Source organism: Canis lupus, chromosome 2 (genome assembly GCF_048164855.1).
Source record: "Canis lupus baileyi chromosome 2, mCanLup2.hap1, whole genome shotgun sequence".
In the NCBI taxonomy this organism is placed as follows: Eukaryota; Metazoa; Chordata; class Mammalia; order Carnivora; family Canidae; genus Canis; species Canis lupus.
In genome coordinates, this window is record NC_132839.1 from 28,381,313 (window position 1) to 28,396,207 (window position 14,895).

The following is a 14,895-nucleotide window of genomic DNA, read 5'->3' on the forward strand; positions in this document are numbered from 1 at the left end:
AATATCATGAGCCCAAAGGCCCAATACTTTAAAATGAGGCATAAAGAAATAAGAATAAATATACTCAGTATATCATTTTAATATGATTTAGTATATATTATAAATATAAAAACACGATTATAGTTGTAAGATCTACAATGTACTAACGCTCCAATTATTCTCAATAAAAGAAATTTTTAAATTTTGCAGTCCTTTCTAGATAAAATTATGTGACCAAAACCATTCCTGATCAAGTTACACATTCTTAACTAATTTGGAACTAAAGCATCATTTGCTTTAAAAAAAAATAGGAATAAATGCCAAATAAAATATAGGTTTAAAAAAAAAAGAATCTATACATCATATTCCCTCTAAAAAGGATAAGACATAAATAAGATACAAATTATAAAATTATGCCGAATTTAGCTACTGATATCTGAGAAGAACAAACACATAACAGAAGGGTTACTTCTTTGAAAGCAAAGATACCGTGCAATTCACAATTTAGAAAATAGGGCAATAATGATGAGATCTACAAAGAATACTTAAATCCAAAATGAAAGGAAAGATTAATGTAAATATATTATCAAGCCCAACTTCTGAACAGAGTTTTTTATGAAAGACTGCCTAAAATAAAATTTAATAAAATTTCCTTCTATAAACTTTTAATTACAAAATTTGACATTTACCAATCCAGATTTTCTTGTTTTGTGAAATGAAATCCTATAATCTTTCCATTAACCATGCATATTACTAAAAGTGGATAGTAGTGTTAACACTTCAGATTGCCTTTGGGAAACTTAAAGCAACAAAGGAGTTATTACATTCTTTAATTGCCATCTGTGCAAAGGCTAATACCAAAACCAATTTGCACTTCCTTTATGTAACTCAATAAAGAGGAAAAAACAGAAGGAAACCAGTTTGCAATTAAAAACTTTTCCAAAAAAAAAAAAAAAAAAAAAAAAAAAAAAAAACTTTTCCAAAAATATGATTTCAGAGCTTTATAAATATCCACAGTACTTGCTTCAAATTCTACTTCTGGAAATACTAAAGTAATCCTATATATGGAAAAAATTTTATTTACAAAATGCTTATTCTAACAGAAGAATAAGTAAATTAATCACAATATATTCACTCAATGAAATACTAATGTAAAGCCATTAAAAACGAAACCAGGGCAACGCAGGTGACTCAGCAGTTTAGCGCCACCTTCAGCCCAGGGCCTGATCCTGAAGAGGCAGGATCCAGTCCCACGTCAGGCTCCCTGCATGGAGCCTGCTTCTCTCTCTGCTTGTGTCTCTGCCTCTCTCTCTCTGTCTCTCATGAGTAAATAAATCTTAAAAAAAAAAAAAAAAAATGAAACCAGAAAAATATTCAATGATATAACCAAATACCCATGATAAATAAAAAATTATAATCTCAATCTTAATTCTAAAAACTCTTATGCATTCATATATATTCATAGAAGGACTGTAATTTTACACCAAAATGTTAACATCACTTATCTTTGGGTGTTAGAATAGACTTTTTTTTTTGTAATGGTCAGTATAGAGAAGAAATATAAACGGGTATTTATAAAGAACACTTAACAATGAAAAAAGTTTGCGTAATTATCTTAAATACAAAAAGAAATGCACCCAACACAGGAGCATCCAAATATTTTAAGCAGTTAATAACAAACATAAAGGAAATAATCAACAGTAATACAGTAACAGTGGGGGACTTTAACATCCCACTTAAATCCAAATAGAAAATCAACAAGGATACAGTGGCTTTGAATGACACATTGGACTAGATGGATTTAACAGATATATTCAGAACATTCCAGGGGATGCCTGGGTGGCTCATTGGTTGGGCATCTGCCTTGGCCCAAGACATGATCCTGGTGTCCCAGGATGGAGTCCCACATTGGGGTCCCAGGATGGAGTCCCACATCGGGCTCCCTGCATGGATCCTGCTTCTCCCTCTGCCTGTGTCTCTGCCTCTCTCTCTCTGCATCTTTCATAAATAAATAAAATTAAAAAAAAAAAAGAACATTCCATCCCTACACAGATTTTTTTTTTAATTTATTTATGATAGAGAGAGAGAGAGAGAGGCAGAGACACAGGCAGAGGGAGAAGCAGGCTCCATGCACTGAGAGACCGATGTGGGATTCGATCCCGGGTCTCCAGGATCACGCCCTGGGCCAAAGGCAGGCGCTAACCCGCTGCGCCACCCAGGGATCCCCATCCCTACACAGTAGAATACACGTTCTTCTCAAGTGCACAACAGGGCATTCTCCAGATCGCATATTAGGCAACAAAACAAGTCTTAATAGAATTCAAAAAAAATCGAAGTCATTCCATGCATCTTTTCTTGACCACAAGACTATGACGCTAGAAATCAACCCCAAGAAAAAAAACTGGAAACAACACAAATACAGGGAGATTTAACATGCTACCAAACAATGAATGGGTCAACCCAAAAATCAAAGAGAAAATTTAAAATTATACGGAGACAAAAATACAATAACCAAAAATCTTGGGAAAGCAGCAAAAGTGGTTCTGAGGGGGAAGTTTACAGCAAAATACGCCTACCTCAAGAAGTAATAAAAATCTCAAATACACAACCTAAACTTACACCTAAATGAGCTAGAAAAAGAACAAAAGGGACGCCTGGATGGCTCAGCAGTAAGCACACCTGCCTTCGGCTTAGGGCATGATCCGGGATGGAGTCCCACATCAGGCTCCCTGCATGGAGCCTGCTTCTCCCTCTGAGTATGTCTCTACCCCTCTCTTTCTCCGTCTTTCAAGAATAAATAAATAAAGTCTTTAAAAATAAAAAAAAAGAAAAAGAGCAAAAACCCAAAACCAGTAGAAGGAAGGAATAGAGATTAGAGCAGAAATAAATGAAATAAAAACTAAAAATAACAATATAACACACCAGTGAAACGAGCGGCTGGTTCTTTAAACTGATAAACTTTTAGTCAAAAAAAAAAAAAAAAAACCTTTAGTCAGACTCATCAAAAAAAAAAAAGAGAGAGTGAGAGAATGAGAGAGAGGACTAAAACAAAATCATAAACGAAAGAGGAGAAATAACAACCAACATCACAGAAATACATGGGATATAAAAGGATATTATGAAAAATTATATGCCAACAAATTGGACAATCTAAAAGAAATGGGTAAATTCTCAGAAATATATAACCTCCCAAAACTGAATCAGAAAGAAACAGAATATATGAACAGACTGAATACTAGCAATGAAATTAAATTAGTTTTCAAAAAACTTCCAGCAAATAAAAGTCCAGGACCAGAAGTCTTCACAGGTGAATTATAGCAAATATTCAATGAAGAGTTAATATGCATTCTCCTCAAACTATTCAAAAAAATAGAAGAAAAGGAAAATTTCCAAATTCATTCTATGAGTCTTGCACTACCCTGATAACAAAACCAAATAAAGATACACAAAAAAAGAGAACTACAGGCCAGTATCTCTGATGAATACAGATGTAAATCCTCAACAAAATATTATCAAGCCAAATCCAATCCAACAACACATTACAAAAATCATGACAATCAAGTGGGATTTATTCCTGGGATGCAAGGGTGGGGCTCAATATTTGCAAATCAATCGTGACACATTACATCCATTAGAAAAAGAATAAAAACCATATGAACTATCTCACCATAACAAAGGCCAAATATCGAAAAGCCCACAGCTAACATCATACTCAACAGTGAAAAACTGAGTGCTTTCCCCCTAAGAGCAAGACAAGGATGCCCACTCTCCCCATTTTTATTCAACAAAGTACTGGAAGTCATAGCCTCAGCAATCAGACAAGAAAAAGGAATAAAAGGCAACCAAATCAGTAAAAAGAAATAAAACTTTTACTATTTGCAGATGACATGATACTATATATAGAAAACCCAAAGACTCCTTCAAAAACTACCAGAACTGATAAATGAATTCAGTAAAGTTGCAGGATACAAAATCAATATACAGAAATCCATTTCTTTTTTTTTTTTTTTAATTCATGAGAGAGAGAGAGAGAGAGAGAGAGAGAGAGAGAGAGAAGCAGGCTCCATGCAGGGAGCTCGATGTAGGACTGGATCCCAGGCCTCCAGGATCATGCTGAGGGTGGCGCTAAACCCCTGAGCCACCGGGGCTGCCCCCATTAGTGTATTTAAGAGCAAAGGAAAAAAAAAAAGAAAAACCAGTAAACAGATTCTTATCTACAGAGAACAAACTGATGGTTACCAGAAGGGAGATGGGTAGCAAATAGGTGAAACAGGTGATGGAGATTAAAGAGTACACTTATTGTGACGAGCACTGAGTAATGCACAGAATTGTTCAATCACTATATTCTACACTTCAAACAGAACTGTACGTTAACAATGTTATTAAAATGTAAAACTAAAAAAAGAAAAGAGAAGAGAAGAGAAGAGAAGAGAAGAGAAAAAAGAAAAGAAAGAAAAGAAGAGAAGAGAAGAGAAGAGAAGAGAAGAGAAGAGAAAAGAAAAGAAAAGAAAAGAAAAGAAAAGAAAAGAAAAGAAAAGAAAAAAAAGAAAAGAAAAGAAAAGAAAAGAGGTATGCCTAGGTGGCTCAGCTCAGCTCATTAAACATCTGACTCTTGTTCTCAGCTCAGGTCTTGATCTCAGGGTTGTGAGTTCAAAACCCACCCAGTGTGGAGTCTACTCAAAAAAAAAAAAAAAAAAGGTTTTTTTTTTAAGATTTTATTCATCTGTTTATGAGAGAGAGAGAGAGAGACAGAGAAAGAGAGAGGCAGAGACACAGGCAGAGGGAGAAGCAGGCTCCATGCAGAGAGCCCCATGTGGGACTTGATCCCAGAACCCCAGGATCACGCCCAGGGCCAAAGGCAGGTGCTAAAGCCGCTGAGCCACCCAGGGATCCCCAAAAAAACCTTTTTTTTTTTAATTAAAAAAAATTTTAAACTACACAAAAAGGAATAAAATTTTTATATAATTACAACTACAACCATGTATTTTTAAATGATTATAATAAGCTAATAGTTTTATTTATATTTATCTCTCCTATAAAGTGCTTTAGAAGACTCTACCATTATTTTTTTGATGATAATTCAATAAATAATTATAGATTAGATGGATATATGGATGAACGGAAGGGAAAGTGTGAGCCAGGCATATATCTAAGAATTTGCTTAAAATATATATATTCAGTCAATTCTAATTATTTGCAGTACTTATGCTTTATAAAGTCACTATAAACATTGAATTAGAGAATATAAAACCACTGCTCCTAAAGGAAACAAAGGATTAGGTTTCTACAAGACTTTAGTCAAAACATTTTCATCAATCCATCAAAACGTGACTTTTTTTTATGTGTTTCCATTTAAAGACACCTTGTTCACTGACAATGAACTCACGGCCAGAAGTACTGTAACTCATGCCTGAACAAAGCATATCTAATACATATATTTCCTCCATAAGGCACATCACAGCTTTGTACACAGAAACAATAGACAATAACTTAGTACTATGCTCTGGGGCCATTTTAAACAGCAAAGTTGTTCATAAAAAGGACCAAAATGTAAAAAACACAGCACTAACTGGACAGTGAAAAGAATAACTATTTACAGTATGAGAGGTGAAATAAGATAGAAGTGTCACATTGTTTAACATCAGCTAGAAACCTATGCATTGAGTGACTGAGAATTTTTTCCACTCTGCACATGTCTACAAATAACCATGAAAGTGCTGCTATATTAATTTGGGGGGTTACGAAATAAATTTCATCAAGTAGACAAATTCATAAGGAATCCATGAATAATGAGGATCAACTGTTTATGTAAACAATTTCAGTATAACTTTTATAAAACTGGACTAGAAAACCTAATTTTTCACAATTCTATCTATTCTTTAGAGAACAGTTAAGTATTGTTTAACCATGAAACAGCCAATAACTATTTGCATTTTATATTCAAAGATTATATAAAAGATTCCAATCTCAATGCCCATAAGAATTTCAGAACCCAGGCTGGTAGAGTGTACTGATAGATGTAATTACATTTATAATAACACCCTTGATATAAAGACACATCAAATTTCATCAATTAAGATATATTCTGAAGAGTGATTACATTTCCAAAAGGCAAGAGATCACTAAAAAATGTGAAATGTAAATAAAATACATTCTTTAAAATGGATAGTTTCAAACACTTGAAATGTCAAGCAGAATAACCAAGTACAGTTAAGCATAAAAAATTGCTCAGACTACTCCAACAAATCATCTCAAAGACCAAACCAAGCAGTTCTAAGAACTGATGAAAATAAGCTATTATATGTTGTAGCATATATTTCTTAATTATCTACATCAAAAGAATATCTAAAAATGATCTAAAGCAACTGAAAAAGGGAAATTCAACAATGACTTACCTGACTTTATCCCTGAACTTCACAATTGGCACTTTTGCTCGAATCAGCTGAGGTCTCTCAATGTAGCCAGCTGAAGGATAAAAGATAATGTGAATATTCTCAAATTCATACTGTCCTAATGCACATTTTTAAAAAACAGTATTTTACTAAACTAAAATAATTTAAGAAAACAATCTTTGATAAGAAAGCAAAGACATTATCAAAGTCTAAGACTCAAACTTCCAATACTATTTAGAGGGATTTATATTAAAATTCAGAAATGTGGTCTAATATCTAACAATATTCATAAAGAAATTCATCACAGGGGATCCCTGGGTGGCTCAGCGGTTTGGCGCCTGCCTTTGGTCCAGGGTGTGATCCTGGAGTCCCGGGATCAAGTCCCACATCGGGCTCCATGCATGGAGCCTGCTTCTCCCTCTGCCTGTGTCTCTGCCTCTCTCTCTCTCTCTCAGTCTGTGTCTCTCATGAATAAATAAATATTAAAAAAAAAAAAAGAAAGAAATTCATCACAGCATTATAAACGTGAAAAATATCTAGGTTAGCATCAGTGGGACAGCTAAATTCTGGCACAGCACAAAGCAAAATATTATGGTAGCCATAAAAATGATATTTACAAAGAGTCTTAAATGTGGAAAGGGGAAAGGCCTACAACATGATATATAGGGCAATGATATATATTTAAATAAGTATGATCTCTAAATGAAAGAATACATGTATACATGTCTTTCATTCATTCCATCAAACTTTAAAAAAAAACTGTTTGAAAATAATACATGTTCATTATAGATAATTAGGAAAATACAGAAATATATAAAAAAAGAACTGCAAATTTTTTCCAAAGGAACAATTTCCTAATGTTGCAACTAAAGAAAAACTAATACCAGTTTTAAAAATAAGAAATTTTCCTGGTAAAATGCTTTTACCACCCAAGTCATAATAGGATATGTCAAGCTTCAAATAGAATTTGTGTGCAGAAATTCAACAAGGTTCAATGAAAAATAAGATTAAAAGCTTCAAGTGCCAGATGCAGGTTCTGACAGCAACAAACTATACTCTTCAGGCAAATTACTAAACCCACTGATCACCATTCTCCTTAACTATAAAAAATAACAACAAGGATACCTTTGAATTAGACAATTTCTAACATCCCTTTCATTTTTAATATTTGATTATTCTAATAAATAGCTGTGGAAAATCCATTTAAGGTATGAATTAGTCTTTTGTTTTACAAATATGAAAACTTAAGTCCACTTAAATAAATCACTCATTTCTAACAAAAAATATAACTTATTCAAGGACAATAATTTGTCACTTGACTTTGTATTTTCCAGGTCAAAGCCTGACACATAAGGAGTATCTGTTGAATAAATGGGCATAGCTCTTTTCAACGTCATGTAGGTAGTGTGACTTCAACTGTCCACAATATTCTGTGGAAATTTAAAATAAATTATTTGAGATGGCTTAACAAATGGATTAAAATCCACTTAGCTTGCTTATTCAAAGAATAAAATCTTATAATAGCCTATGTCAATAATTTTGCTTTTATTGGGAGTAATTCATTCATGGGCTTCATGTTCAGCAATATTTTTAAAATGTGATGTCATAAACTGCATGTCACTGCGAAACAGATGAAATTCTCATTTCCTCACATGAATCTGTATCACTCTTTCATCTTTTCCAAGATACTCTGTGCTACAGCTATTCATATTCAGGCTTTCCCTTCCCTAACAGCCCACTGAGAAAAAGAACTGAACTTTACATATATTTAAATTCTGCAGTGCATGCAGTGGGATTATTTTACAAGTAAACTCAATAAAGAACTATTTTCTTCCTAATCAAGAGTTAAAAAAGAATTCATTTGGAAAAAAACATATTATACCTATCCTGACCAGAAAATTAACAATTCTTACCAGAAAATAAAGTGAGAGATATATTAAATAGTTATGTCGGATGTCATATGAACTTGAAGTAAATGAGACTTACAAAGTCTAGTACAGAAGTGTTTATGGACTAAGGTGAGTATATGCCGTGCTTCAGTCTTCTGATTTACCTGAAAAAAACACTGAAAAGTTAAAAATAAATTGTTTTTTCATTATCTTTCTAAATTTAGTGTTTTATTCTCTTAATGTTTCTCAACAAAGAGAAACCATACAAAGTAAACTTTTCTTTGGAGTTATTTTTCAATATGCATTAAATTACATTATAGAAAACATCAACTTTTATGCTGTCTTTCCTATCAACATTCCTAAATCAATTCCTAATTAACGCTAAATTTTAAAAATATTCAAACAGTTTTATATGCCATTTTTTTACTTTAGTATAAGTGTACATAAAGTGATCTTCTAGAAAAACAAACAGAATTTTAACGTTCTGTAACATGTTATATTTCCCTATCTAGATTGTGAGCTTCTTAAGGATAAGGGTCAAATCTATGGTGTCTCAGTGTAAGTTCTGACAACATGATTCAAACATATGAACAAGAGAGAATTAGTGAATTGTGGCTAAGTAGACTCTAACTGTATGAGAGAAAGATTAAATTAAAACTAATATTCTTCGCTATTATTATTTCTGAGGCTTTTTTTTTTTTTTTTAAAGTTTTCCTTTATGTGATTTCAAAGCCTAGAATAATGGCAGAGTTTCTTTCCTGGAATAAATCTCTGATTTGCAGTAACTAGAAGCCAATTTTGTTAATGAAGTAATAAAAATAATAAAAATATATACTACCACTCAGTAGATTTTTTTGCATTTTTAAAGAGGTGGAATGTAATAAAGCATATTAAAATTATAGTAAATTTAATCTTTGGTAATTCAGAAGAGACCTCAGCATATTAAAGAGACTGCTTCAAGTCAACTTAATGAACACCCATTGCTATGGTATTAAGGAAACACAAGAGTATCAGTTATCAGGAAATTCAAACAAACATAAATCTAAATAATTAAATTTGGTTGCGAAATAAAAAGAAACAAAGCCAAAAGATTACAAAAAAAATATATTCAATCACAATAGTCTTATTTTAAAAGTCAGTGCAATCTGTTTTTATATTCCCAAAATAAGAACTCCAAACCCCATAGCATTTTCAAGGGGGAAGATTTAAAAAACAGAATCACTGATAATTCAAATGGAAAGGAAATATATCAAGATAATACTGACACATACTCTTCTTGTTGCATCCTGGCAATATTCCAATCCAATGACATTTCAAAATAGAGGCCAAACACAGTGAAGCCATCTTAATTTAACAACTCAAAAATAAATTAATGCTGTTATACGTATGTGTGCATGTGCACATGCCATAAAAGCAAAAGCAGCAGCATTTCCTGGCTTTCCTTGAATTACTATGAACAGAGAGTCCAAAGAATTAATTAAAACAAAACAAGGTTTTTTTCAATGATTTTTTTTTTTTTAAGTAGGCTCCACACCCAGCATGGAGCCCACACAGGGCTTGAATTCAGGACCCAGCTTAACCCAGGCATTCTTCTTCAATGATTTTTACATGAAATTTCTTGAAAGACTTAACATGAGAAGAACACTTGCAACAAATGCTTCATTACTTACTGGTTCTTCTTTAACAACTAGGCATAAATCACCATCACTGCTCCGGGTACCAAATCCATTTAAAGAGGACCCAACCAAAAAAAGTCTGCTTTCTAGAGAAACAGAACGAAATTATAAGGCATTATTTAAATTTTAAGGCAGGAATGCATATACAAAGGGCATCCAAAATACGGAAACATACGTGGAAATAACAGCTGAATTTCTCTCTGCAGCTGTGTTCGACACAATTCTTTCTTCTTTAAATCACTTACTTGCTGCTGACATGCTTCAAATAACTCCAGTATCTGCTGACTCAACTTGAATCCACCGCAAAAAAAGTAAAAATTTTGTTCAGAAATGTAAAAGTAATTATTATACCAAGAAGTTTAAAACAACACTATCAACAGTATTTTAAATATATTATCTCCTTAACACTTTGCCAAAACTATCACTCAATAGTACTTAATAACTGAAATAGTTACTAATTTTTCCAAAGTAAAGTATCATTGATAAGTCACAATAAAGTACAGATGGTTACAGAAAATTCTTAATGAGTATAATCCATAGGATAGCAAACTACAATCTTCAGTTGCTGCCTGTTTTTGGAAGGCACATGAGCTAAGATGGTTTTTACATTTTTAAAGGGTCAGAAAAACAAATAAGATATGCAACAGAAACATACAAGGGGCCAAGTCTAAAATATTTACTACCTGTCTTTTTAAAAAAGAAGTTAGGCCAATCCAATATTCATATCACCAATAACAAATATTAACAAACTTTGGAAGAAAAGCCCCTGGTTGTCTTTGCTTATACAAACCACTCTCTTTCCCCATTTTTACAACACTGGCCTGAATCCTGTCTTCTTGTTGCCATCTATAGACAGATCTCCTTGTTTATTGACCTATCTGGTTCACATTTTCCCCTCCAACTCAATTCTTAACCATCATCACAGGTAATTACCTCATCTGCAATGGGCTATCACAACATATGCCACCATTTCTGAACTCTTCTTACTCTAGTATTTTTCATCAGCATTACACTCCCACAGCCATAACGTGGTCTTTACAATAGAACAGAACTCTAGCTCTGAAACTTTAAATTCCAATATATTATCTTGGCTTCAATCTCCTGTCCAATTCTTACTTTCTTATTACTCCCTTCATATCTGCCTCAGAACCACACAGACCTGGAGTTCACTAAATTCTCCCTTTCCTGCCTGCTTATTAGCACCTGAATGGTATGACTTCCTTCCCTACCCAGTCTATACCACTAAGTGCATCCCTTGAACCACTCACTCTATTTTATCATGCCTTAACATTATCCCCTTATCATGCTCAATCTAAAACCTGTCCTGCAAAACCCTAATCTTAGGGTCTATACAACCATCTTCTAAGCTCTTTCATCAGAACATGAAACTGAAAAAAATTTTTAAATCACAAAACTGGCATTTTTCAACTTATTTTATTCACTCAGACTCCCATGCCTCTGGCTGATTTTGCTAACATTTTTTCACCATCACCACTCTAAAATCTTTACTACTTTCCTCAAGTTCCCTATACTTACCTCATTTTCTTTAGCAAATAACTTTATACAAAGTTTACTAAAAAAAACCCTGAAAATAGCAGATGTAACACTCCTCCCAGTTTCCTAACTATAAACTTGCAAACTAACATATCTGAATGAAATCTCATCTTTTTATCTCTTCGGTCAGAAAAACTGTTCTCTTCCCCTGCTCAAGGTTAATCCCTCTACCAATACTTCTGTATTCAAGCCTCCTGATCACCTCCAGTTCACAAAATACTTCCATCAGTTTTTCCACCTCTCTTGCATTTCAACCTCTCCCTCTCTAAGCCTTCCCAGCGTCCATATCAGACATAAGTCTCACCCGCATTTAAAATGTTTTCTTAAAACAGACAAAGCAAAACAAAAAAAGAAAAGCTCATAATACATACAGAGAAAAAACTAGTGGTTTTCAAAAGGAGAGGGTGGAGGAATAGTGGAAATACATGAAGGGGATTAAGAGGCACAAACTTTGTTACAAAATAACTATGTTACAGGATTGAAAGGTTGGGCATAGGGAACATAGTCAATATGATAGTAACTTTATACCATGACAGAGTAAGTACAGGTAATGTAATGAGCATTTCCTAACATACATAATTGTCAAATCACTGTTGTACACCTAAAACTAATATATAGTAATATATACATGTCAACTGTACTTCATTAGAAATAAATTTTTTATTTAAAAAAAGAAAAAATGTTAATAGACTGGCAAAAAGTAAACAAAATATTTTCCTTTGTCATGTTTAGAATACACATTTTAAGAAGGCAGAGGCAGTCTGGGCAACTTGACAATGAAAGAGACATCATTTTTTAATATCTCTTTGATAACAATATTAATATACTTAACATTAATATTTTAATAGTTTTTTAAAAACCCTCTCTCCAAAAAGGACCAACTAGAAGAATAAAACAAATATATAAAACCAAACCAAAATAAAACAAAACAGGGTCAACAAATACAAAACAAATGACTAGGTCTTACTCATGAACCCCAAAATATGAGCAATTGGGACCAAATACCAATAGAATCAAGACCCACATGGTACTAGAAACATTAAGAAGGACAAAAAGAAAAAGATTTTGGAGAGTCCTGAAGCCAGACCATCCAGAAATCAAATTGCCTAAGGGGTACTACACTTCCTGACCCCTTCCTCAAATTGAGGAATCCAATTCAGAGTGGAACAGCAATCAAAACTGGGGGAGAGTTTCAAAGGCTACAGATGAGAGTTCACAGGTAAATGCACGGGTAAATGCCCAGTTCACAGGATCACAGAAAGATCAAAAATTTCAAAACCATGTAAAAGCTCCCTTCTAAAGCAACACAGCAGCAAATACTGCCAGAAGGAGAAATCTAACCTAAACAGTAGAGTCATAAGGGTCAAAGAAAACAGAGTCTAGAATGATTCTGACTCCCAGGTGACAGCTGACAATGCCTGGCAACATCCTAGTTTCATAACCAGGGGAAAGAGAGGTGCCGTAGGGGTGGTCACAGGCATCTAGTAGGCCAGGATGCCACTAAACATTCTACACAATGAATAGGATGATCCCTCACAGCAAAGATTATTTGGCCCCAAAATGCTGATATTGCAGAGGGTGAAAAATCCTAGTCTAGATAAAAGAAAAAGGAAAGAAAAGATCTCGAAAGTATATTTCTGAATACTACATAATTAGAGAATAAGATTCCTAAAACCATAAACCCTAGGAAAGGTATAGTCTACCCAACCATTCTAATTTAATAGTAGTACAGGAAAAGGCACCTCACTTTTATTTGTATTTATAAAATATGAAATGCAAATTTCTGGAATCTCAGAAAGAGAGATGAGAATTGGAAAACAGAAAAAATTTGAAGAAATAATGCCTAAAAAGGACTCTGGTCAACTCCCATACAAAGTTTTTTTTTAGATTTTTTTTTTTAAGTTTTATTTATTTATTTTATGATAGACATAGAGAGAAGAGAGAGAGAGGCAGAGACACAGGAGGAGGGAGAAGCAGGCTCCATGCCGGGAGCCTGACGTGGGACTCAATCCCGGGACTCCAGGATCGCGCGCGCCCTGGGCCAAAGGCAGGCGCTAAACCGCTGAGCCACCCAGGGATCCCCACCATACAAAGTTTTTATAAGAAAACTAAGAATAGAGTAACACTGCTATAGATAATCAAACACACACCAGAAAGACATGTTCACAAAACTAATGGAAATTTTAACATACTATATCAAGCCAAGGCTTCTTCTCTTGTGTTTTCATTTTCTAAAATGATAAGTGACTATCAAGTATATATACTAGTACTAACAAAAAACAATTGGAAATCTACATTTTGAAAACTTGTCAATATCAGTAAAAAACAATAAATATTTAGAAGTATATTTACCACAAAGTATATAGAACTTGCATACTTAAAATTACAAGATAGTGATGTGAGAAATTAAAAACCTAAATAAATGGAGGGCTACACCATGTTTATGGATCAAGTAACTATTGTTAAGATGTTAATGCTCCTAAAATTAATCCATAGAGTCAATGCAATCAAAACAAAATAAGATACCTAGCAAGTTTGTTTCTAGAAATTGAGAAAATAACCTTAAATCTTATTTGAAAGGCAAAAGACCAAGATAAGCTGAAAAAAGGGATGGAAAAGTTGGAGAATTTACCTTGCCAGACTTCAAGACTGACTTACTATAACAGTTATAATAATCAAGAAAGCATGGCATAGGCAAAAGGATAGATTTAAAAGATAAAAAAGAATACTGAAGTATTTGTGAATATAATGATACACCTTTCATGTGCTTCAAACTAATGAGGGAGAGAGGTACAGATAAAATAAAATTGGTAGTACGCTGGTGGTTTTTAAATACAGCTCAGTGATACGAAGATTTATGATACTATATTCTATTTATATATTTGATATTTTCCATAATAAAACTTTTTAAAAAGCATCCAAGTTAATAAAAGGTTTGAAAGAAGTTGCTGGTAAAGTGGTTAACATAAAATTTTAAATGACACTTGAACAATTAAGTTTTATTCATTTGCAGGGTTGGCAAACTATGGCCTATAAGCCAAATACTGCCCCTGAACTGTTTTGCAGAGTCAGTAAAATAGAATAATTTTTGCATTTTTTAAGCATTGTTTCAAAAAGAGAGAAAAGAAAAAATATTTAACAGAGGCCCCACATAGCCCACATATCTAAAATACTTACTAATTGGCCCTTATAGGAAAAATTTTGCCAACCCCCTGATCTAGAGATTCAGGTAGATCAACACAATCCTAGAACTAACTAATAGTAAGTAGCATCCTACATATAACTACCTTTCTTGAGTAACAAAAAAGAAACTTCTTTACAATAATGCTCAAATGAATTTTTCATATTTATAAAGTTCTTTCATCTGAAAAATCATATTCATATAGAAACATTCCTATACAAAAA

At 33.3% G+C, this 14,895-nt stretch overlaps 1 protein-coding gene across 3 annotated transcripts in view; it reads right to left on the reverse strand.

Moving 5' to 3' along the window:
• TENT2 (terminal nucleotidyltransferase 2) overlaps nucleotides 1–14,895 on the reverse strand; it is a 62,761-nt gene that overhangs the window by 30,342 nt on the left and 17,524 nt on the right. For 2 of the 3 annotated variants that reach the window (XM_072793775.1, XM_072793783.1), the window contains exons 5-8: nucleotides 10,112–10,226; nucleotides 9,931–10,022; nucleotides 8,358–8,436; nucleotides 6,375–6,444 (exon numbers count right to left, since the gene is read on the reverse strand). In XM_072793775.1, the coding sequence (XP_072649876.1) occupies nucleotides 6,375–6,444; nucleotides 8,358–8,436; nucleotides 9,931–10,022; nucleotides 10,112–10,226 (356 nt within the window). The remainder of the gene's footprint in view (nucleotides 1–6,374; nucleotides 6,445–8,357; nucleotides 8,437–9,930; nucleotides 10,023–10,111; nucleotides 10,227–14,895) is intronic. The other variant, XM_072793795.1, reaches the window with a different exon arrangement.